At 40.3% G+C, this 22,188-nt stretch overlaps 1 protein-coding gene and 1 long non-coding RNA gene across 7 annotated transcripts in view; one reads left to right on the top strand and one right to left on the bottom strand.

The window, feature by feature from the left end:
- The window catches only part of LOC111253437 (uncharacterized), a 29,343-nt gene extending 20,556 nt beyond the window's left edge, over nt 1–8,787 (bottom strand). The window contains exons 1-2 of one of the 5 annotated variants that reach the window (XR_015319634.1): nt 8,646–8,787; nt 2,335–4,336 (exon numbers count right to left, since the gene is read on the bottom strand). Coding sequence is in view for 4 of the 5 variants with exons in the window: in XM_086978203.1 (XP_086834329.1) it covers nt 4,135–4,336; nt 6,913–6,929 (219 nt within the window). In the remaining variant the exon portion in view is untranslated. The other 4 variants (XM_086978203.1, XM_022812806.2, XM_086978202.1 and 1 more) reach the window with 4 other exon arrangements.
- On the top strand, nt 7,295–11,613 carry LOC111253448 (uncharacterized). Of its 2 annotated transcripts, none has more exons than XR_002674664.2 (3): nt 7,295–7,435; nt 8,578–9,229; nt 11,312–11,613. It is a non-coding gene; the product is annotated as an uncharacterized LOC111253448 (long non-coding RNA). The 2 variants fall into 2 exon arrangements; XR_015319635.1 differs by having other exon boundaries at nt 8,578–9,866.
- The last annotated feature ends 10,575 nt before the right edge of the window (nt 11,614–22,188 follow it).

The following is a 22,188-nucleotide window of genomic DNA, read 5'->3' as shown; positions in this document are numbered from 1 at the left end:
AATGCGGCCAGAAAAGAAAATCATATCTTCACCAGGTTGCGATTTACTAGATTTTTTAATTAGGTAATTAAATTTTACCACTGTATTATGATAACATTTACTAGTCTGTTAGGGAAATTGTTGTTTTTTTTTTTAACTACTACCACATAGTTAAATCGGTATGATTTGTGAAACAACTTTATTAAGTAGATAGAGTTCTCTATAAAGAAATGTCTCTGACCAACATTTTAGAAAGAACTATCGGCCGTATCCTCAATAAACTGCACAGCAACTGTACAGGTTTATTGTTAGATACGGAATTGGAGTCGTTCACTGACGATTTGCATCTTTCGCTCTGGTAAAAATACGTCTCGTATCACCTATTTGTATATTACACTCGTCGTGTTAGTAAAGGAAGATGGAATTACTTTCTAGTACAAATAACCCCCGTGCACTTCATACCCACTCTATTCGTCGTAGGTTTGAGCCATCGATCGTATTGGCGTGTTCGTCTTCCAGTCGTAACACACCCCCGCAATCGTTGAAGAACGCGCAATCATTAACTACAATGATTGACAGCAAATGGGCCTTTATAAAAGAGCCAGGAGCTATCTGAATACAGCCGTCAAAAAACAAAGTGAGAAAAGCCCAACTCAAGAAAATCAGTTTTTATTACGAAGGTTATATGACTTGTGTTGCCGTTTATCTATAGCTTAATTGAAATGTTCTAGAAATGCTTCCGCTCTATGTGTTAGACTACCTCGAACTTTAAGCAGAAATTCCCATTCGAAGAACTATGCCTATGGCATACTTTGTGTAGCTATATTGTCAAGTGTAGAATGTTTCATCTCTTTTATAATGTGTTTGATCTCACGCGGCTATAGTTCATTCGAAAAGGCTATATCTTGAAGTGTGCAAGCGAGCGTCTCTTAATAATGTACGGCCGTAGTAACTAGCACAACTTTAGGATACTTGAAGTGGTGCTACTCGGGAAAAAGAAACTTCGGAACGCACCTCATAAATAATTCGCTAACCTGAATGCAAATACTTTGTTACACATGAATAAGGGGTCTTCAGGTTAATCAATGGAAGTCAACAAAGCCATTCTGCGGATAACATGCTACACTGTGTTGAGAATCCATACGAACCAAGCGATTGAACACCTGCGTAAGGCTCTTCAAAGTCCAATGCATATACCAAGTAAGCTCCTATGGAGATGAGAAAGAGAGACGGCGCTATGCCAAGCGGCACCGCGAAGAGATCGACCGCCCATACCGATAATGGACATTTTATTCAAAAAATCCGCAACCAAATCTGGTCAGCGTATTTTATGCATCACATGAATATGTCTGTCTACGCGTATCTACGCTTTTAGAACGAAGTCGTAACTTACCACAAACAGAGGGTAATCGCGATGCAAAATCATAGAACACGGTTGGCGAGGCACATGATGCTATAGGGCGACACAATCACAAACGCAGAATGGCACACGACCGAAGAAACCTCAATTGAACGAAATATTTTTACGCAATTTTAAAGCTTCACGTATAGATCCCTTTTCTTTGGTGCTCTTATGCTCTACCGCAATGTAAGCGACTAGAAACGACGAGAATTTGTTAACTTTCAAGTTTTTTGAGACTGGTGTCAGCGCTAGATCTTGCCCAGGACTACAGAGATCAATCTGCTACTCTTGTAGAATAAAGTTTGCATCCTCAAAGACCAAGGAGTCAGTTAGCTCCATGAAGTGTCCTAGCACCCATTATATATATGTTGACGGTCGTTTGACTAACTTAAGCGCTCTTATTAATAACGAAACCCGTGAGCTTACATACCGTGTCCTAATTTCTACTTTTGTCCCAGCTAGCCTTTCTTCCGCCGCTTTTTGCAACCTATTTCGTCACTAAGTAAAGGGTATCCTTCCACCTAAAACAGTGGGTAGTTATTTATGCAGAAGCAGTTCATGGTGACTTCCTGGAAAATAACGAACATTACATAATCTTCGTGGATGAAGGCAGTTCTCATAAATCTATCGCTGAAACGCGCTCCGTTACTAAACCAGCTCTGCGCTGATTCCAGAAATAAGGGCAGGCATAAAACAATACCATACGACTAATACGATTGGGACTGACGACCCATGTTACACCCAGTCAAGGCCAGCTAGAAACGCGGAGCCTTCGGTGGAAATGAGTTGCCGATCTTTAATTCGATACGTAGTTATTTAACTATCGATGTGTACGTACTGGATGAGTATAACTCGAAGCAAGTCTATGTTAATACATAGAATATAGTAATATGATGCTTTTTTTTTATCGTTATACACTGTTTATACATAAAATAGTTAAAAAATACTGCCCGTAGAAAAATACAATACGTTTATTTGAAAGCCACTTCCGCAGGCCATATATTTTGCTCAGCCGACTACGATAACAGAGGTTCCTAACCTGCAAATTAACGACTTTTTCAGTCCACTCTGGGAGTAACTTTTGAAGTTTCACTTGCATTTGTAGTACGTCAATTTGAAGTTTGCCGTGTCGTTTAAGTCGGCTCAGACACGCTCGTTGTATGAAGCTCACTACAGTTTGTCGGGACCGCATTTCAGTTTATCTATGTAACAGGATTAGGATCGGAAATGCGTGACCACCTAAAATCATCAGGAAGTTCACGAACAGTTGGGTTGGTTACTGATAACAAAGCTGTAGTTCTTTACGATTGGACATTCAAAAAGACTGAAATATCATACAATAATAATACGCACTCTGTAATAATATACGTATATAATTTTTAAAAGAAAATTTAGTAAACTACGCGGTTTTCGATGATATATACGCGACATTTTGCGCGTAGCGTCAGTCACCAAAAGGTAAAACCATGGAGCTTTTCGAAGCGCTAGAAGGCGCTAGGAAAGAAACATATGCACCTCTATACGAACTTGTTTTGCCCATTGTGATTACTCCAACGTTTGTAATATTAACGATCATTAAATCGATGCTCACTCAGACGGGACTAGGTCATTTACATCTTGTACTGCGAAGACGCTGTTAAAATCATCTCTTTTGATTCCCGAACGAACGGCTTAAGAAAACTATATAATTTGTACGAATTAAGTTTTGTCATAATTTACCTTGTAAAAACCTTCATTCAAAAAACAGTTACACAAAAAGCATTGAAAGACACAGAGTTTCATGTTATCATCTTTGTTGTTCATATCTTTTCGTTGATTTCAATATCTTCTTTGTTTCGAGATGGCCCATTCGTTGTCCAAGTACTTACGGAAGAGAACAAACTTGGTTTTTTGTTATTTAAATTCATATGGAACGAATACTAGCGAGTGCCAGTGTTTGTGCATAATGAGCGCGAATATTAATTTCTATAGACCATGTTGGCAAAATCATTTTTCAGTCAGCTTTACAGGCAATCCATAAACTGCCTATATGTGTACTAGGTACTAATACTTGCTTCTCTATTTAGGTGCCTAGATACGTCTGCATGGGGTTCCAATGAACGTAACTGTGCAATAATGTATTTACTTCTTCCCATTTCCTTTCTCTCGTTATAGATACAAACAGCGGAGATTGGAGTATTATTTGATTTCTATGCTTAGCCACTTTTGCTCTGCACTAAGTATGTGCCGTGTCTAATGTGTGTGTTTGTGCGCGCGTAAGTGCTGTATGTTTATGCAGACAGGCACGAGCCGCATGTAGAAATGCCGCCTTCGTCATAAAGGCTTGTAGTTACCATCCCGATACGCAAGTTGGTTTCGGCTGAGGAAGCACCAGCTCGTTCGTCCGACTACCGCTGTATGGCCGCTTCCCTACTTCCCAATCCCAGGTCAGTGCAGCCTGCATTGTGCTGTTCTCCTGTGGGTAACGGCCTGACTGCGTTCTCTGACTATGACTAAGGCTAGAACTTAGGCTAGGACGACGTTGGCAATGATCGTCGCCGTCCACGTCGCTGGGTAGGTCGGCCCATTGGAGGGCGATGAGCAGTGAGCAGCAGTCATGGACTCGACCTCGAAACTCGTCGGTTTGACCGACTGACTAATGAGGCAACTTTTTACCCCTAGGGGCAGACGGCGGCGATCTGCCAACAGCAGCAATAGTTGCACCCAAAGCCAGCCACAAAGAGCAGTCAGCGGTTCACCGTCGAAAATGCTTGCTAGATCGCATGCGGTGCGCTCGGTTTGCATCTCTCCGCGCAAGCGGAACAGTTCTGCGGCGAGGAGAAACCGCCAACGGTGTTTAGGCGGGGACACCACATCGCGTCAATGGCCTTGCGCGAACTCTCCACGGTCAGCGTATTAGTTTCATGTAACTGGACCCTCATCATAGGTTCAATTAGAGTGGCAATGGAGGGTTCTCTGAAAATCATTATTATGGTGATAGTCACACAGAATAGGGAAATGATAATAGGCCTTTCGACACAGATAAAAAGACAGCTTGTTTTATTGGCTTTCAAAGTACAAGTTGAATATAAAAAAAAATGTTATCCAAATATTTTTTAGAAAAATGATAAGGCAAAAGAAATCTCTGACACAACAGAATAAGTCAGATACGTCAGGCGTAAAGACACACGCAACAATAGCATTAGCGTACCATATATATAGCACATAATATATTCAGTGCTTTTGTAAACAAAAACTCGTACAGAATATCCAACGATTTCCTTTAAGAATCTTATATTCTACCTACCAGATCATCATTTGGTTGGATGAACCCGTAACAGCCAAGGAGATCTATTGACGATATACAGCTTACACTCGTGGACACCTTTCGAATAAACATCACGGTGAAAGGACGGCATTGAGCAGCGTTTTATTCTGAATTTCCCGTTACACGTTATTAGGTTTTAAAGCTTTACGGTTTTCGTTTGACAATTTCTTTTTCTGATCAGGCGACCTTTAATTTTAACGCTTGTACGTATTTTATTTTAAATCGAAATACACCCCCCCCCCCCCTGTTATTTTTCACTTTTTGCTACCCCAATGGTGATTTCTTTATTCTCCTGCTGTGGAAGTCTGGCGTATGACGGCCTATAAAATGTAAAAACGTCATTTGAAAATCGATTGTACACAATGATCGATATACTAAAAAAGATGATAATTCCTGGTCAGTATGATGGATGGCAGGAAGTTTCAATTCTTGCCGCCGGAATCGACCGTTGTCATTGGTTACCTCTGTTACCTTGTTAATGCAGAATCTCACGACTCATCATAGAGGTCAATTTTTATCAGTACACCTCATCGAGCGTAACTGACATATTAGGACACATAAAACCGCCGTAAGTAACAGCTGCATTAGATCACCAAATAAATTAAATTTACTTTAGTGTGAAGTGGCGCCAGTTTCGCATTTACCTACTGATGTGACTATCTGCAATTATCGTCCTTCTAAATTAAAGTAAGGATATATAGCGTAGGAACAAAGAGGAAACTATTTTTACATATTCGTTTGCTGAAACCATGCAGTATTTTTTTGCTTTAGCTTATCTATTTAACAAGGCAAATAATATGGTATTTTTACGTACACCGAACCCAAATGCTAAACCCTGCAAGCCTTTAGATGAATCGGTTACTGTTTGTTACTCGCTTTGCTATTTGTGTCCGCACAAAACTCATTTTGCAACTCAGAAACCACGGCTCAGAGCATCTCCACAAGCAGATCTTTCTCTAGCTACAAAATGCATCTCTCTCTCTACATTGCATGCTCTAACTACATGGCAAGCTCTAACCCCTGCCGTAGTTTCAAAATGGAGCCTAAGTTTGTATTTTTCCAATCATTGCAATTCAACCCCTAACAGCCCCTTAACTATGCCTCTTATTATAAGCACACATGCGATACAGATATATATACCCGCTGGTTGTAACGCTTTGGCATCTTTGTTACACTTTCTTTTCAGTCGATATAATATATGATATAACTTGCAATGAAAAAGGTAAAATCTGCAAAAGCCAAGACAAGCCTCAAACTGTTCCGTCAATCATCACTTTGCGCAATGATTTATCTTCATCATTTAGTCAAATGTATTAACTAAGTGAAACGTTTCTATGCCACCTCCCCTGCGGCAATGACCATGTACAACTTTGAGCAGGGAGATATAAATAAAAAAAAGGAAGTCATTGTATGACGTTAAGTTTTAGTTTTGATCTTGTTCTTACTACCAAATAAACGTATGGTATATTCGAATCAAGTTCCTTCAGCAGAACTGTAGCGTACACTGTTAAGCAAAATGAGTTATTTCTTTTTAAATTAGTGAGAATTACCTTCCTAGTTATCATCTAGGTAAGTGTGTCAAACAGTTGGCTGGGTCGAGTAGCAAGCATCGTCGTAACAAATACCGGATCCATTCTTAGAGTCATCCTTGAAAGATGAACCATATGTAGAAAAGCACTTTTGACATGTGTCAGAGCTTTCTTGTTTTGTGTTTCAGACTCAGACGAAATTTGTTTCGTATATATCACATCTTTGATAACGTTACTGATTAGCTCACAAAATGAATCCTCTTACAAATTGTGTAGCCTCTGCAAAGATGTAACGAATCCATATCTAAATAACAATGCGCCCATATCTAAATACTGCACAGACTTGTATTTAAAACCTATTCATTACGGACACGACATACCTGGAAAAAAGAACATAAGAGGTGCAATGAATAAATTCAATCTGACGCATAGTTAGCAAATGCAACAGTAGCGATAGCTATTGCATAGTCGTTCCTGTCACGTTCTGTAGCTAGCGCCAGGGCATTTGTCACGGAACACAAGCACTGCTACCATTACCACGACAATTATTACTGCTACTAGTATACTCCCATTAAGGGAAAACCCAGTCAATTTTACTGCCAGCACACGATTATTTTAAAAAGGACATCTATCTAGCTATTTGCCATTGATATGACACCCTGTGCCATTGGCTTTTTGGTCTGACTTTCACGTACCGCACGCTTGGATGCATTATAGACGATACGTTATTGCCATCATAAATCGAGACATATTTGTCAGTACGGCCAGCGCTAACCGTCAATAATCCGTCGGACGTATCGGCCAGATAGCCTCGTTCTCTCCTCAAAAGGTTCCACAATAGTGCCAGATTCGGCTAAGCGATACCGCTATAGCCGGTTAACAGTTAGCTTTTTTAGAGGCATGTCGCGGACGTTTCGGGTGTGCAAGTGGGAGTGAGATGTTACGCGTAAGAAATACAACGCCCAGAAATAATCGTCTTCTTTTCTTTTTAGCGGAAGCTGGTGGAACGAACAGCGGAGACACTCACACAGCCTCACACACGCTCACACACACACACACACACACACTTGAACAAAGCTCGTTGATCCCATGCATCCCCGAGATCGTCCATCAGCAGAAGCCTGTTGAGGCGTGCTAACACTACACTGCAGAGGGAAAGTGCGTATGATTGTGAAAACCTCAGCGTTGAGATCGGCTTAAGGACTTATTGTGTGAGCTGTAAGTAGGACTGATTGAAATAGGAGTATGTCGGGGTGCGGCGACACGTCTAGCTGTAGAATATCGTTAAGATATTCGGCGATTCCGCCGCTGTCGCTCGTTGACTACCGCGTCATGCTAATGACTCAAATGTACATGATGTTACTTGTTCAAGAAAATCCAATTTTACTGTTTTTTTGTAAGTATACTATCAATCCAGATAGCAATTGAATGTTAACTGTCGTCAGTATCGACGATTTTTAAGTTGACCTTATTTTTCAAAAATCCAGCCTAAACGAGCGAGTTTCGGCGATAAATAATGAGGCACCTAAATAATTTTTTAGATGCGTCAGTCTAATCAACGTAGTTACGTTTAATTGCACATTACGTATTGTACATTTATACGGTCTTCCACTGAATTCGCATTCGTTTTGCTTATGGATCGTTTTCTACGCTACTTAGCAGAGCCCATTTTTCTACTCTTGATGCATTGCGGGTCCATCTTCGCTGAACTCCTTAATTTGGTTAATTAAAATTTCCACGAAACAGAACCAGACTGCTTACGAAAAGAACCGATCTGAGACTTCTTCGTTCTAGGCAGCCGTGTCTTCCGCATACGATGATATTGTTCATAGCCGAACTGTGAACTGCGACCGGAGCAAGAACGAGCTCTAGATAAAAAAAAAAAATGTATGCTCTCTTTGCTACGTATTTTGAGTCCTTTTTGCGTATTCCCTTTTTTAGGCCAATTACCCGTGTCATTTTTTTCAGCGAACGTTAGCATATTTGTTTCACTGATAGTATCGATTTCCGTATGGGTCGATGTACCTAGCTTGAATGTATGTCAGAAATATGGCTTCCCGTGGCCGGTCAGCATAACAAAAAGTTAAATATACCTGACAAATAATTGTATTGTATTGATATGAAAGATAATTTGACGGCCAAGGAGGATACCCAAACGTGCTTCGTATCGATATTTAACGTAGTTTTCAACGAGGACGACTGCTGAAGCAAAAATGAAAAATGGCTAAACAGAGTGAAAAGATGGCGGTAGATATTTTGCTTTATTTGCGCGAACTTTAGAGTATGTGACTCTGGATCGTTGCACTCGATGTGAGGTAAATTAACAACTCATTACTCCAACTGCTTTTTTTCTATTTAAGGCAACCCTTTTTGTGTGGGACTAGAGGCTACTCGTTCTACTACTTCGAAGAAGAAACCCATCACTCACCATCATAAATGAATTGCGCAGATGTCTCAGTTCTATTCGGAGTCCTCATATGAATGTCTCCGGAACCTCCTTCTCGGCCATTTTTTTTTTTGTTTGGAGGCTTTATTTCACCGCGATGCTTTGAATCTGCCTACGAGAGAGCTGCTCCACTTTCAGCTGCATCCAGGAATAGCAGAACTCTACGTTCTACATGAAACGATACCCAGGGCTATTGCTTGGTCAACAACAAATACGACCTCTTTTCGAAAGCTCCGCGTAACAACTCTGTTCCTATGCACTTCTGTATCGCACGTTTGGCTCATCCCACCGTAGACACTACCGCGTTCGGTAGGTGTGAACGAACATTTTGACTGCTGTCCTAGCATTTTCCATCTTAGTATATCGTAGTGGCTCATTCGAGAAGGCCGTAAATGACGACAGCGACATAAAATGAAAGCGAGAAAAGAGGCAAGGTAGACATTCAACTGGGTGACACTGAGATACCGACTGCTCGCTCACTGTGAGCCCAATAGCTACTGCGTTTCCCACAGCGGCGTCTGACATCGTTACGGCTCCACTGATCACCTTTACGAACAAGCTTAGTGGTAGGTCTATGTTGTCCTAATCCTATAGCTTGAGAGCCTCTGAATGCTACTAAGTGCTGCACAAATCTGCTTTAACTAGCTGTTTTAACTGTCTCGCGCTGGCACCACTAACACATTTGGATCCCAGGAATGGAGTGAAGTTATAATCCCTCTCATTGAATCCCTACCCTGATTCAGTCGAGACACTTCAGCCACAAATCCATAATAACCTGCTGATACTTTGCTACGGATTGGTATCGCTGCCAGACATCGTATGAATATATACTAGTGACCAGACCGGTTAGCTGGGCGTCAATGGCACAGACTGCTGTCTCGAGCTCCTTTCGTTAGTGGTAGCGGTGGTTGTACTTCCGCTGATGTATCCAGACTGTCTACTTAAAGTTAGGATTTAATCGCGCTATATAGGCGTCAAGTATCGTAAGCACAATGTTGTCTGAAACGGATGGACGAGTCGATGATTGAAAGCAATGGCGGGAGGGAACTTGAGATGTCGCGAACTCAGTAGCTACTCATTGGCATCAATGCCTACCAGTTTACGTATGGAAATAGATACGGCATACGTGATTCCTACCAATGTCCTGGTGCTGTCGCAGGCAAGAGGCCAGCCGCCTGAAAAGACCGGATTGTAATTATTTTCGCGAGTATTCCAAAATCAAACAGCGTTAATTAGTAGGAGAACAGAGTGGGTTATTAGATCATCCGGGGAAACGGCTAGATGCGGCACTTATCTGATGTTTATCTGGAAGTTATTTGTGATTTAGAACTTTTACTTCGGAACTTTTACCGGTATAACTATTAATAATTTATGTCTAATCAGAACAGGAGTCTTAATTTTGAACTGAGTCCATGCCGAAGGATGCTGCAATAAGTTAAAAAAATACAATAATTTGATAAGTTTTAAAAAGAACTAGAAATAGCCCGGGTGAAAAAGTAACGATTTTATAATCCAGATCTCGTAGCCTAGCATCATTCGACCATTTGCAGGAGGAATGAAGTGTCATATAGCGATACTTCTAAAATAACGTACACTCTTTCAGACCGATATAATCTAGCTCCGGTACTCAAAAACGTAATGAAAATAATAAGCACTTTTTTCGCCCACCCTTGAACTAGACTATACGTTTTTATTGAACCCACATAGTAGCGAAGTACTTTGTGGTGTACAACGATGGTAACAGTCAGGAAAATTATTTTAATTAAATGCAGTTATCCGCCTTCGATCTGGTCGAGTTTTTAGGTTGGCTTTACTCGAATGAAGATCTTTTAACGAGTTCGGCAAAATCTTGTTTTTTTCTTTGTCGATTTCTGTTTAGTACAATGACCTAATTGCTCGCCAAGTAAAATTCGGTTTCTCAGAACCGCTCGGGCTTAAACTGGGTTTAGCCTGTCGGTACAACAAGGTTTAGTTAGTAAATTATAATCGTTTTTTTCACCGAAAGTAGAACTATATTCTAAGTCACCAAGTTGTCTTAAGCGTCTGAGCCTTTTGTTCTCTCTGCACTGGCTGCTGAGGGCAATTCTGAATACTAACAGCATTGGTAGAACCTATGGTTCCAAGGTAAGAAATATTCTCTACATGCTTAGTATTCAGTGTGAATAAGATATTTAACTTCCATTGATTTTTACAATACTTCAAGTTTAGTTCTGTTTATCTGCATCTTTTTCTAGCCGCGCAAAGTGCTCGGCAAACGGCCCACTTTTACTGATAAAGCTGGAGTCTATATGAGTGTGTTTTGTTGTCTCGTTGCTTCCGCTTCTTCTGTTATAGCATTGCATATGAAGGGCTATTTATATCCTACCATCTAACTCTATACACATAGATCTTTGTATTATTACGCTACTTAGATTCAGTGTCTACCCCCTTCCTAGCATCTTCCTAGCTAAGAATTTTGCTGCAAAAAAGTTGTTTTTTGAACCCGATTTTTCGGCCTTCCTCATGTCGTCTAATGTCCACAGACATCGGTTCAATAGTTCCCGAGAAAATGTACTGGAAAATACGTAAGCTTCCGGGCCACGTTGTAGAACTTATAAACTAGCTTGCATTTTTATTGACTTTGTCTTTTTTGACTTTTATTCAAACAGGCCAACTGTTAACAGCTAGTTTGCGGCAATGTACGCCTACTTTGTACTCATTTGAGAGCCATCTTCGCTTTCTGGTACAGGATCTCCAATCCTACAACCATGAGAACCCTCTACAATCTTATCGCTGCGGCCAGCAAACTGCCTTATGGGGCACGCACTTGTACTACGCTTCCGATAGGCTTTCAGCTGAATGATGGCGAAAATCGAGCGAAGGTCTTCAATAAATTTAGAATACTAGAAAAATATCATAGAATACTGAGAAATTAACCTGAATATTCTAAACAAAAGGTCTTCTATCATAAGGATAATTTGTTTTTCTTGTCTAGTCTAGCCCACGATTGTATATGCATTGTAGGAGATTGCGTTTGAGAGCTAGGGAATTAATTGTAGACCGAAATACCAAAAGGGATCATCATCATCAATATGTTATTTCCTAAGTGTTGTTTTGAGATTTCGGCATATAATCACTTTTGTTAATGTCTATCAAATGTTTGGTTTCTAGAAATGTTTAAGTTATTGCACCCACTGCATCACAGCTATATAATTAACTTACAAGTTAGATGTCCCATTTATATCCAGCAATTCGTCCGTACACCTAACCTACTTTATACTTATGTGCGGTGGAAAATACTGTTTAGTTTGCAGTAGTCCTAGTCTATTTCGTAATATCGTAATAGGTTGTGCATTTTTTTTAGTGGTATTATATTATTAGGGTCTGGGTGACCACCGTCATTATTGTTTCTCAATATAATTACATTCATAATGTATAATGTTGAATTTATTCTAGTCTGCAGGCGTATACCATAATGTTCTATTTGGGCAAAGCGTCAGGTCGTGCGGTAACGACGGTTCAGCACTACTCGTAGAAGCAGCTATTAAAAAGATAATTATCTCTGTTTGTACGCACAAAGACGTGTCTGTTCGTATGAAAAATCTGTCCTTGTGATCTTCTATTAGGTATTGTTATAGCCAGCTGGTAAGGTATTTGATGCTATTTCGAAAACGCATCTGCGAATTTATGCGCATGACGATCATGATCGGCTTAGATAACACGCAAGAAACAGGCAGGACGTACAAAATGACTGTATATGGATTTCACGAGCCATTAGCAAACGATTTTTGGTCAATTTATACATTGTATGTCGTCTTTGGATATCTGCAATTATACTCTGATTGACTCTCATCAGACAATATTAGCTACCCTGTCGTTCAGTTATGCCCTAAGTTATAAGGTGCAAACATATTGGCTTTAGCGAAACAACAGTTCATTGCTCGTGCAATCTATTTGAGTTCAGACTTCGAAAGGTTAAGGATCATACAAAGGCTCGTTACAGCTTCGGGCCTTAAATGAAAAAGAGAACTCCTATTATCACTGCCGCTTTTAAGCGAAACGGAACATGGACAGTGCATTTTCGCTCATCTACAGATAGTGAGGTGTACTTTTCAAAGAATAAGCTGATAGAGCGGCTTCAGAAAAAATGAACTTAGAAACTGAATCTTGTAAATCTCTACCCGTCTGCTAATAGCGCGCAATTAAAAAAATACTCAAGTTTTTAAACACGCTCTGATGAATTGGATAAGCTGATATATTTAAATACCTTTTTGAGAAGATTTATATTTAACAAATCTATAATTTTTAAAAACGTGTACTTTCATTTATGTTTAGTGCTGACGAATTGGAAAATGACATTTTCTTCTGGTTTGTAAATTTTTTTAGTAATATGAGGATCAATAGAAGTTAATATCCAGGTCGTACCACTCGGTTAATTGAAAGAGCGTTCTGCATTTGGCATAAAGCGTGTCCCATCGCAAACAGACATATTAAGGAAATGTTAAAAATATGTTCCACTAAAACCCATAATAAGCAAAAGCAGCCAAAATTGTACAATAATTTGGGTGTACTGTAAAAGTAACTCAGTCCGGTTCTCAAAGTTTTTAACACAATTCTGTTGAATTTCCTTCCTGGCACCCAAATATCGTATGATCCATTTCACGTAGTTTTTTTATTGACCATTCTCTCATTGATCCGGTAGCTTCTAAAATATGGTTCTTAATTTATGAATTGTTATTTTCAAGCGTTTAAAATTTTTCATGGAAGATCGAAGTATCGTGCGAGAGGAGCTCTGCAACTCTGATTATCGCACTTAGCCTTAGGCAGACGTTATATCAGGAGCCTTCTTACTAATAGAATATACAAAGAATATGCAACATGAATTTCTGGCATACCTAATAGCGCACGACTGGCCGTTTGCGGAAGCGGGCGACGCTATATGCAGTCAACGGTAGTCGATGTAGTGGTTCGACCTCATAATCCGGAAAGGATAGACGTTCTTGCGTTGTTTGCTTTTGACCACAGTCCTTCTCCAGCCCAAAGTCATATTACTTCGCATGTAGCAAAAATGCGCATTTCAGAAGGCGTGAGTCGACAACCTATCTAGAAGTTCACGCGCACATCCCAGACTTATTTTACTTTCATTCGGTCTTTTAACCCCTTATTACCTGAAACGAGGGTCAGTTTCAGGTAAGAAGGGGTTAAAAGGCCAGGAACAGTAACAGGGACGAACTAGCCACTCCTGCTTCTCATTTCACATAAAAAATTCCTTTTGCTCCGTCTGTACGTATCCGGGATCATCCGCCACACAAAACGGAGGCTGTCAGGGGATCTTCGGGAAGCGAGATTTGGTGTGTCTACGCGTGCGTCTGCAGCGAATTCTACTCTGTTGCTAGTAGTCAGGATATTTCAGTTAAGCCTACGAAACAAACGTGGTGGAGAGTATTTTGTACACGTTCACTCATATAAAACAAAGTGTATCAGCCACCCACCGCGCACCAGTCCACGATGGTGCATGTAAAATACTATAAAAAACTCTCAATTAAGTAAGCTCTGATTAGAAAAGGAAATACACACTATGAGCGGCTGCCTATTATCACTGCCGCTGTTTACCAGATCCAGCTGGCTGACAAATGTCAACGAGAATGTTATGATTTTTATAGCCATGTACATACCTATAAGTGGTGACGAAAACGAATACCGGTTTATTGCTTTTAGTCTTTATATTGTGGTTCCGGTGGTTCTAGATGAAAAACAGGAAACTCTTTGTTTAAGATCAATGGATGCCCGCTGACCTCGATCGCGGGACAGATGATTCTTGTTTCGCTGTTAAAGATCAACGAATGTGAACGAAGAACTGGTAGTCTGCATACGTTGGATAAAAATTTAGATTAGTATTTTTACGCATAACCCCTTAAAATCTCAGTAGTAACAGTAGTTGGTTGTCGCTAGCTGATGGCAATGGATTGTGCCTTCTCTGACGGCGGCTGGCACGGTATCTCAAATAATAAAGAGGTTTTGCGATTGAAGAGCTCTGTCATATGGTGGGTGTGCTCTAGATGGATGCGATGCACTTGGTAGTCACCACCATAGTCTCACGTGAGTTAGATTGATTCGGTAGGCTTTACAGCCTTCTCAAGACGTGGCACCTGGATTTAGCCTACGTCCTTCTCCAAGCCGGTGGCCAACCTACGCCTACTGGCTCTTCAAGCCGCCTGCCAAGAATACTACGCGCTGTTGTTGTTGGTTATAGTTGGTGGGTATTGTCGTTGTTTCGGGTGTGGAAGGCCTGGGAGGTCCCTCAAGTAAGCAGCCGTTTGCTTCTTTTTGGCATTTCGGTGGTATCGATTGCCTTTTATTGGCTAACGATGTTGATAGACGAGTTCGACGATGCGTGCATGCTTTCCGTTCAATTAAGACGTCATACCAGTAGAGTGTGGTCACCGGAAAAGGGTCCATTGATTGTCTATGTAACAGAAATACGGAACGTGTTACTCAAACTAATAGGGATAGACAGAGAAATTCTATATATCTAGCGTTGCGGGTGTGTGACAGATAATTAGCAGATCAGCATCGTTGTAACTGGGATGATTAAGAGAATTGTAAATTGTAATGTAAAAATTATAATATAAAACGAAAAATATTATTCTTTGTCCAGAGGAGGCCTTTTGATATAAAAATACCTCCAGTTGTACCATGGTATCATTGTAGATAGTAGCACAGCCAAGCGTTCAGAGATCCACTAGTTCTTGGTCGACCGCATATATGCTTACCCTAATACTAAATCCAGCAACAAAGGCCGGGAACAGCAGCATAAAAAGAATTATAGACGCATAGAGACATTGAAGAAAAGAGTAACTGTTATAAGATATTATTCAAACACTTTCCAAATCGGCTGTTGTAGTATGTCCAGTTCTTCAATACGATTCGTGAAGAACAGATATTTAGAATACTCTGCATGCGCCATACTTCTAGAAAGCATTGAACGGGCCATAAACAGCCTACACAACCCTTCGAATTTCATCCTTCGAGAATTTTCGATATGCATTTAACATAGCGCCAAGAGATCCTGATCTTCCACAAGCTAGCTTGTGCAGTAGTGTCTGACAGTATCGGAGACGATTCAAACTATTCGACATAGGGACTTAATAATATTTTATTCGAGATTACGAACTCAAAATCAGCGGCGTAGACCTGAAACTGGAACGATAACGGACTTTGTGCGGAGAGGATAATGGCAAGACCAACCGGCCGACACGCTGTCACTTGCGACGGCGCTAGGAATTTACCTGGCTATCAAGACGTCAGAAACGAGTGCCAGTGCTGATGATTCAAGAGTTTATACCCTCCATATCTGGATCAACACCGTCCAACAACGACTCCCCTCAAGATGCGGCTCACGTTTATGATTTGATACGTAGTTCTATGGATCAGTCGCTCATTTATTTTACTTCATTTCATATGATTGATTTTTATTACACGTGTGCATGGATGACATGTCAAGTTCTTCATAATGTTCTATATCTGTTTGATGCGTTTCTATATGTATATGCGGATAGGCTAAGTACCTCTATATTTATCAGCAATGTCTTATGTGATATAAGTCCCAAAAAAAATGGCTCTAAATTAATGTTACTTACAAATGAAGGCGTATGACGTCTCGCACGTATTCAAACTGTACCAAGATATAAATTATAACAGAGTAAAGAAAATGAACTTAGATATTTTTGAGAAAGCGCTTAATTAATTAATAAAAATTAAGTTAAATCTGTTTCAGTTGGCCATTGAAAACTTAGTTGGAAAGTTACTGGTTATTCTATTTGATACTGACAAAGTTAGTCACTCTGTGGAAGATTAAGTGAAAATAACCTTTCGTGCTGCATTTTCTTCTGTTTTCCATCGAATGCGAATGTAACCAATGTGGTTGTTTCAAAATAAAAATCATCCATGAAGGGCTAGGCAGTCATGATTTCAGCCGAACTTTGACGTGTACATGTACGTGTATGTATCACGCTAGTCACAATAATATGATGAAAGGCTCACCATGAAGTAGCCTTGAAATCTTTTGCTCAAAACAATTACTTATATTTAGAATATTCGTTTATTTATCACGGCAACGTGGCTTGTTCATTTTTGCCAGAATAAACAAAAGCTGGCGAGCCGTGGCGTTATATTCTTGAAAATAGCTATCGGTGGTTTTGTTGTCGTGGAGATAATCTTATAGATTATGTAGTGGGAATAGCTAGCCTTGTGTAATTCACTAGACGCAATCTAAATCAGAGACATAGTTTCATCAAGATTGGTCTTAATTACGACTTATTTCTGCATTAATAGAAAAATTTTATTTCGTCATGGCCAGCACGGAGGAAAAATATATGCTGATTTTATTCTTCTGATTTCAATATGCATCTTTATATATATATATATATATATATATATATATATATATATATATATATATATAAAACCATTAGTATATAGTAGTGTGAAGTGGTGCGCCTGGAGAGAACCTTGAATCCTACGAATTTCGGAAGTGATCTTGGCAGATGAGTGCAGAGTACTTTCAATTTGGAGAGGGAGTCTTCAGATAGGCGTAATACCTATTCGCGATACTGAAATTTATATCTAACGAGGAGACTTTTGCTATAATGACTCGTAGTCTAGTCTATTGAAGGCGCGAGGAAAGTTAAAGTAAACGTTGTGGAGGGCATCGTACTTATTATAGCAAGTGCAAAGCCCTATGGAACCCTCAATTGAGCGATTTAGCTCTGGCCAAACGATATTGGGAAGGGTCTAATGAAAACAGACACAGGTTCCGAGAAAATCAGCTAATTCTGCAAATATAATTGGTGACATTCAGATTTATAGAGTTAACCTAAGAGCCTTCGGCAGAATTCCGTTAGTCGTGATATGCTTAGATTTGAAGCTTATAAGAAGAATGGTAGTTTCTTGAATATGAGCGATTTTTTTAAATTTCAGAGTCACTATGCATAGCTTTAGAAGTTACGTGATTGGGTTCCTGTATGTGTCAGGTTCCTCCGTGGTGGTGATGAGGGTAAGTTTTTCATTGAACCACGAACATTGAAATCTATAACGATACCGTTTGTGAGCACCGCTTCGTTAAATATGTGTAGTCTATAAAGAGAGACCAGTACGTTACATAACGTGGCTATAGTTTGCATTGTTCCAACACCTTTGTTGTGGAACAGATATGACCGTCTTGGAAAATACTTCTTTCCGTTGTAATTGTAACCGTGCGATTGAATCGATCGAGGCAGCAGCTGTAGGAATGCCTTGTGTTGGTCCTATTCCGGTAGTAATATATCCTGTGTATGAGATAGTATATACAAAATGTAACAACGGTCATTTCACAAATCAGTTCTTTGTGCTAATAGTTTATAATAATCTCGGTGGCACACCCAATTGCCTTTTCGTCGGGACTGGGCGTCTTGCGTTTCATCTGAGGTCGACATACGATGCCTGATAATTACAGAGCGCACAACGAGATTGGTAATCATAATAAGAGTCCGATACCACAAAACAAGCTATATTGGGTATAAGATCATGATCCTGCTTTCGGGACGGCAAACCAGAGATTATGTCTTAGATGAAGGAAGATATGTTTTAATAGATATTTTATGTTTTATAGTATACGTTTTTAATATCGTACTGTTTTCATTTGATCACACGCTTTTTTCTATGGCAAGCTTGTTAACTAGCAACTATGTATACTATATACCGAGAAGTTCAGTTAGTCCATATAGCCATATAGTCGGCACAGCAGCCTTAAAGCCTTCCATCCTAAACGAAATTGTCGGCCAAGCGCAGAGCTCGCGAGAGTGCTTCGTTTCGACTTTGGCGAAAGGCTGTCAGAATCGTTGTCGACCTTAGGGTGTCATAGTGTTGAATGTTGGCTGTCAGCGATATAGGAATGTTAAGCAGTAAGGCCTAACCAGCACAGGGCTATGATTTGTAGAAGCTGAAATTGCCTTCCGCACGATTGGACAGGGCTCATGTTAACGTGTTTAATTGGTGCTCGTCGAGACAAAAGGGTTACGCTCTATTGCCAGTAGGATTGAATACGCGTCTGTGATCGCAAACAACCTATTATGCCTGAATAAGTGCCTTAGATGCATTGCTAATGCCGGAGTGTGAATCGGAAAATGTGTTGGAGATCGCCAGAACATCACATCTACAAGCGAAAACGTGTTTCGCACATTTGTTCGTGTGTGTTCATCTCCGTTCGTAGTTTAACATTGGTCGGAACAGAGTTGCATTGTCGAAAGCTGACGACTGGTCAAAAAGTCATTGTTCGTTAGAGTTAATTAGATTTGCATTTCTCTAGGGGCGGTAACCTTCTATTAATGGGCATTGAGGAATACTTTCTAACATAGGTCCTTGGATAAGTATTTCATGTGTTGGACAGTGTTGATAGGTCTCTTTACACCCACGTATTTGAGCATCATCAAAATAAAGAAATAATGTTTTTGACCATACAAACTATCTATACATATCGAGATGTATGGATGCTTTGATAAACTGTCACAGTAGTTAATAGGATACCTAAAAAAAAAAGTCATGATCTATCGGTTGTCTGCCCGGTAGTACAGAATGCTATGTATTCGCCGTGTAGCCTGGGAGCTTCAGGTAGGCTCAAACCTTACGGCTAGGCCTCAGTCCTGATCGGTTATGCTAGTCCGCTCCTAACATCTCTTGTTGGAAACGTGATTTGGGTTCACCTCCAGCCTTTGTCGCTGTTGCTCTAGTCGGTAAAATTCTGGATCGTTCACACAGGCTTACAACGCGCTTAAACAACTGAAGTTTATGGTTTCACATTATCAAAAAACGTGCCTCCATAAATGAAGGCAATCCTAGAATTGTCCGAGGGCATTATATTCATCGTATATATTGCAACTAAAATAGACGAACGTACCTAAGTAAGCTAATGGAACATCTGTGTTTGCACAATACTCGGCTCCAATAGTCTAAAGTTTAGCATTACCAAGTTCAGGATAGTTTCGAAATCCTCCTTATTCTTGCCATGAACGATGTCTTGAAATATGGTAGGACCTGTCGGTTGTATGCGATTTGCCGCCGCGGCCATCGAGCTACGGTCGTTATGATGTTTCCCTCTTACCTTTTCCGCTTCTATTGGTACCATTAGTCACTTCAATCATAGACTGTATTGACCGGTGTAGTTTGCTATGCAGGTGAAGGGGGGATATGACGAACATAGAAAGAAACGGTTCATACGCAAGCACCATTCGGCTATGCCAAAAAGAACTCCACCAAATACTCCGAAAACTGCCTGTTTGTCCTACGGGAATAGAGAAACAAGTTTTTCTTCTTTTGCAAAACAAAAGGATTGAAAATCAAACGGAAGACCAGACAGGGCCATAAAGGTGGCAGGGGAAATAATATTGTTGGAAATATTAAGTTAACCACGATAAGAAGAACTGATGCAATGCGCCTATAGTATGAACTGAAGCTGAAGCAAATATTTTCATATTTCTGTAACTTCGTTCTTTTATGGACTTTTATGTTCTATGGAAACAGAAAATCAATAGTCAAACTGAAATAGGCTAGCTTATATAAGTTAACCATTGATCCAATTTGTGTTTTTTCTCCGTATCACAGCAGTTACTGGGCTCTGCCTGTTTAGACTAGACTTTTTTTAAATCTTCTATCAGCTTCTACAACAGGCATTAATTTACTCCCTTATGGTTCGTGCCGCATGATCGAGTGAACGTCAAGTTGATTACAAATGTCTGTGTCGCAGTTACGAACATCTGCGATCGATGGCAGCGAACATCATAAGCCAGCTTCCTTTTAACTGTGGCAATTTAAAATCGAAGTTTATGCGCACACAATTTAGAACCAATTTATGTATGCTACCAATAAATTTTTGTATGTTTTATGTTAACTTATTGCTTCGGATGTTACTGTGACACACACACACACACACACACACACACACACACACACACACACACCACACACACACATTTCGATCATAGTTAAACTGTTCGGAAGGAAACTGACTTTACAGAATAGCAGAAAATAGTTAGGAAAGTGGTCACAGATTATTTTGGATTGAGTCGGAAGGATTAAAAGCATGATTCCAACGTTTGAGAGGGCGCCCATGTCCGTGTGTGGGCGACTGTCGGGTTTTGAGATACGGTATGTGAAAAAGAGAAAATACTAGCTCGCAAGAGCTCTCCGAATCGAAGTTACCTGGAAACACTCACAGGGAAGACATGAAGGGACGAACATGCGTCGTTGTATACGATACAAGATGGATACTAACACCGTGCAGTGCCATTGGAACTACCGTCTGAACTAGTGTGGTTACGAGAGCGGGAGAACGGGAGCCTACAGCGTAGTCCGAACTCCAGTTTGGCACAGAACTAGTTGGTAGTTTTGCTCCATATCCCCAATTCGGTGTCTGTTGGAGAGCACGAACGTGCCGACAGTACATCTGAACTCTTATTTACATATGCGTAGGCAGAAGCCTGGCTTGTCTTTATGCCATTCGGCCTTCATATAGAGGGAAAAAGAAGCTTGAACACAGAATAGTTGTACGGGAGAAGCACCAGTAGAAAAAATGAGAATCTGCATTCAGTCTCTCTCTAGTTAGATTTCTCTCTGAGAGAGAAACAGACGAAGCGGCAAAAAACGAACGTGCTCACTACTGTCTCGGCTGAACGAGTGGAAAAGGAATAGAGACTTCACGATTATCAGACACCACCTGACAGAGGGCCTAGAAAATGATGGTGATGTGGTACTCAGAGGCAGTCCGCCATTTGTCGGTTACCTTTTTGCGCTGAAGTATCACCCTCAGCCTGATTTGTCTCTGTACCTCACTGCCGTTTTCTCACCAGCCAACCTCAAGTACTTCCGGCCAAAAATGCAAACAGGACATACAATCAGTCCAATGGCTAAGAGCGTTTAGTTGAGAAGTTCTGCTTCTGAATGTTGAAAAATTAATTATTACGCTAGTCGCCTGAACATGAAACATTTGGTTTTTCTGGGGCCAATGCCATAGTTAAGAGTGAACCCATGCCGCTGCATCGATTGAACTTCGATGCAATGCATTAGCCACTCGGTAAAATGGCAACACATTTTTTCTGAGATTGGCCGGTGCTCAATCTGCGGGACGATGTCGGAATTCTGAAACATCGGCGAAGAGGAACAACACTCCAGTAGTTGAATGAATCGAACGGTGGCGCGCGCTAATTTGAAAAAAGATGCTGTAAATTCAGGGCCTCTAGATTAAATGCACTTGTTTGTCTCGCTTTTGAACTTTCGTTTGAGTTTGAGTGAGCGGAGAATTTTCAAAACATTTTTCCGTATTCTATATAAAAAGAGTAGATGTCATGATACACTAGAGTCAAGATTTTGTTATGTTGAAGAGGTATAACTTGTTCTCCAATCATAGTTCGACTGCTACAAATGCAAAAAATGTTTTAACATTGTATTCCCAGTTGTATTCACATTTGTAACATTTCTAAAGATGCCCGCTCCTGCGGATCGACACAGAGCAGCT

Source organism: Varroa destructor, unplaced genomic scaffold (genome assembly GCF_002443255.2).
Source record: "Varroa destructor unplaced genomic scaffold, Vdes_3.0 BEIS01000001.1, whole genome shotgun sequence".
Lineage (NCBI taxonomy): Eukaryota > Metazoa > Arthropoda > Arachnida > Mesostigmata > Varroidae > Varroa > Varroa destructor.
The sequence above is the reverse complement of the archived record's forward strand: the minus strand, read 5'-3'. Positions and strand labels throughout refer to the sequence as shown.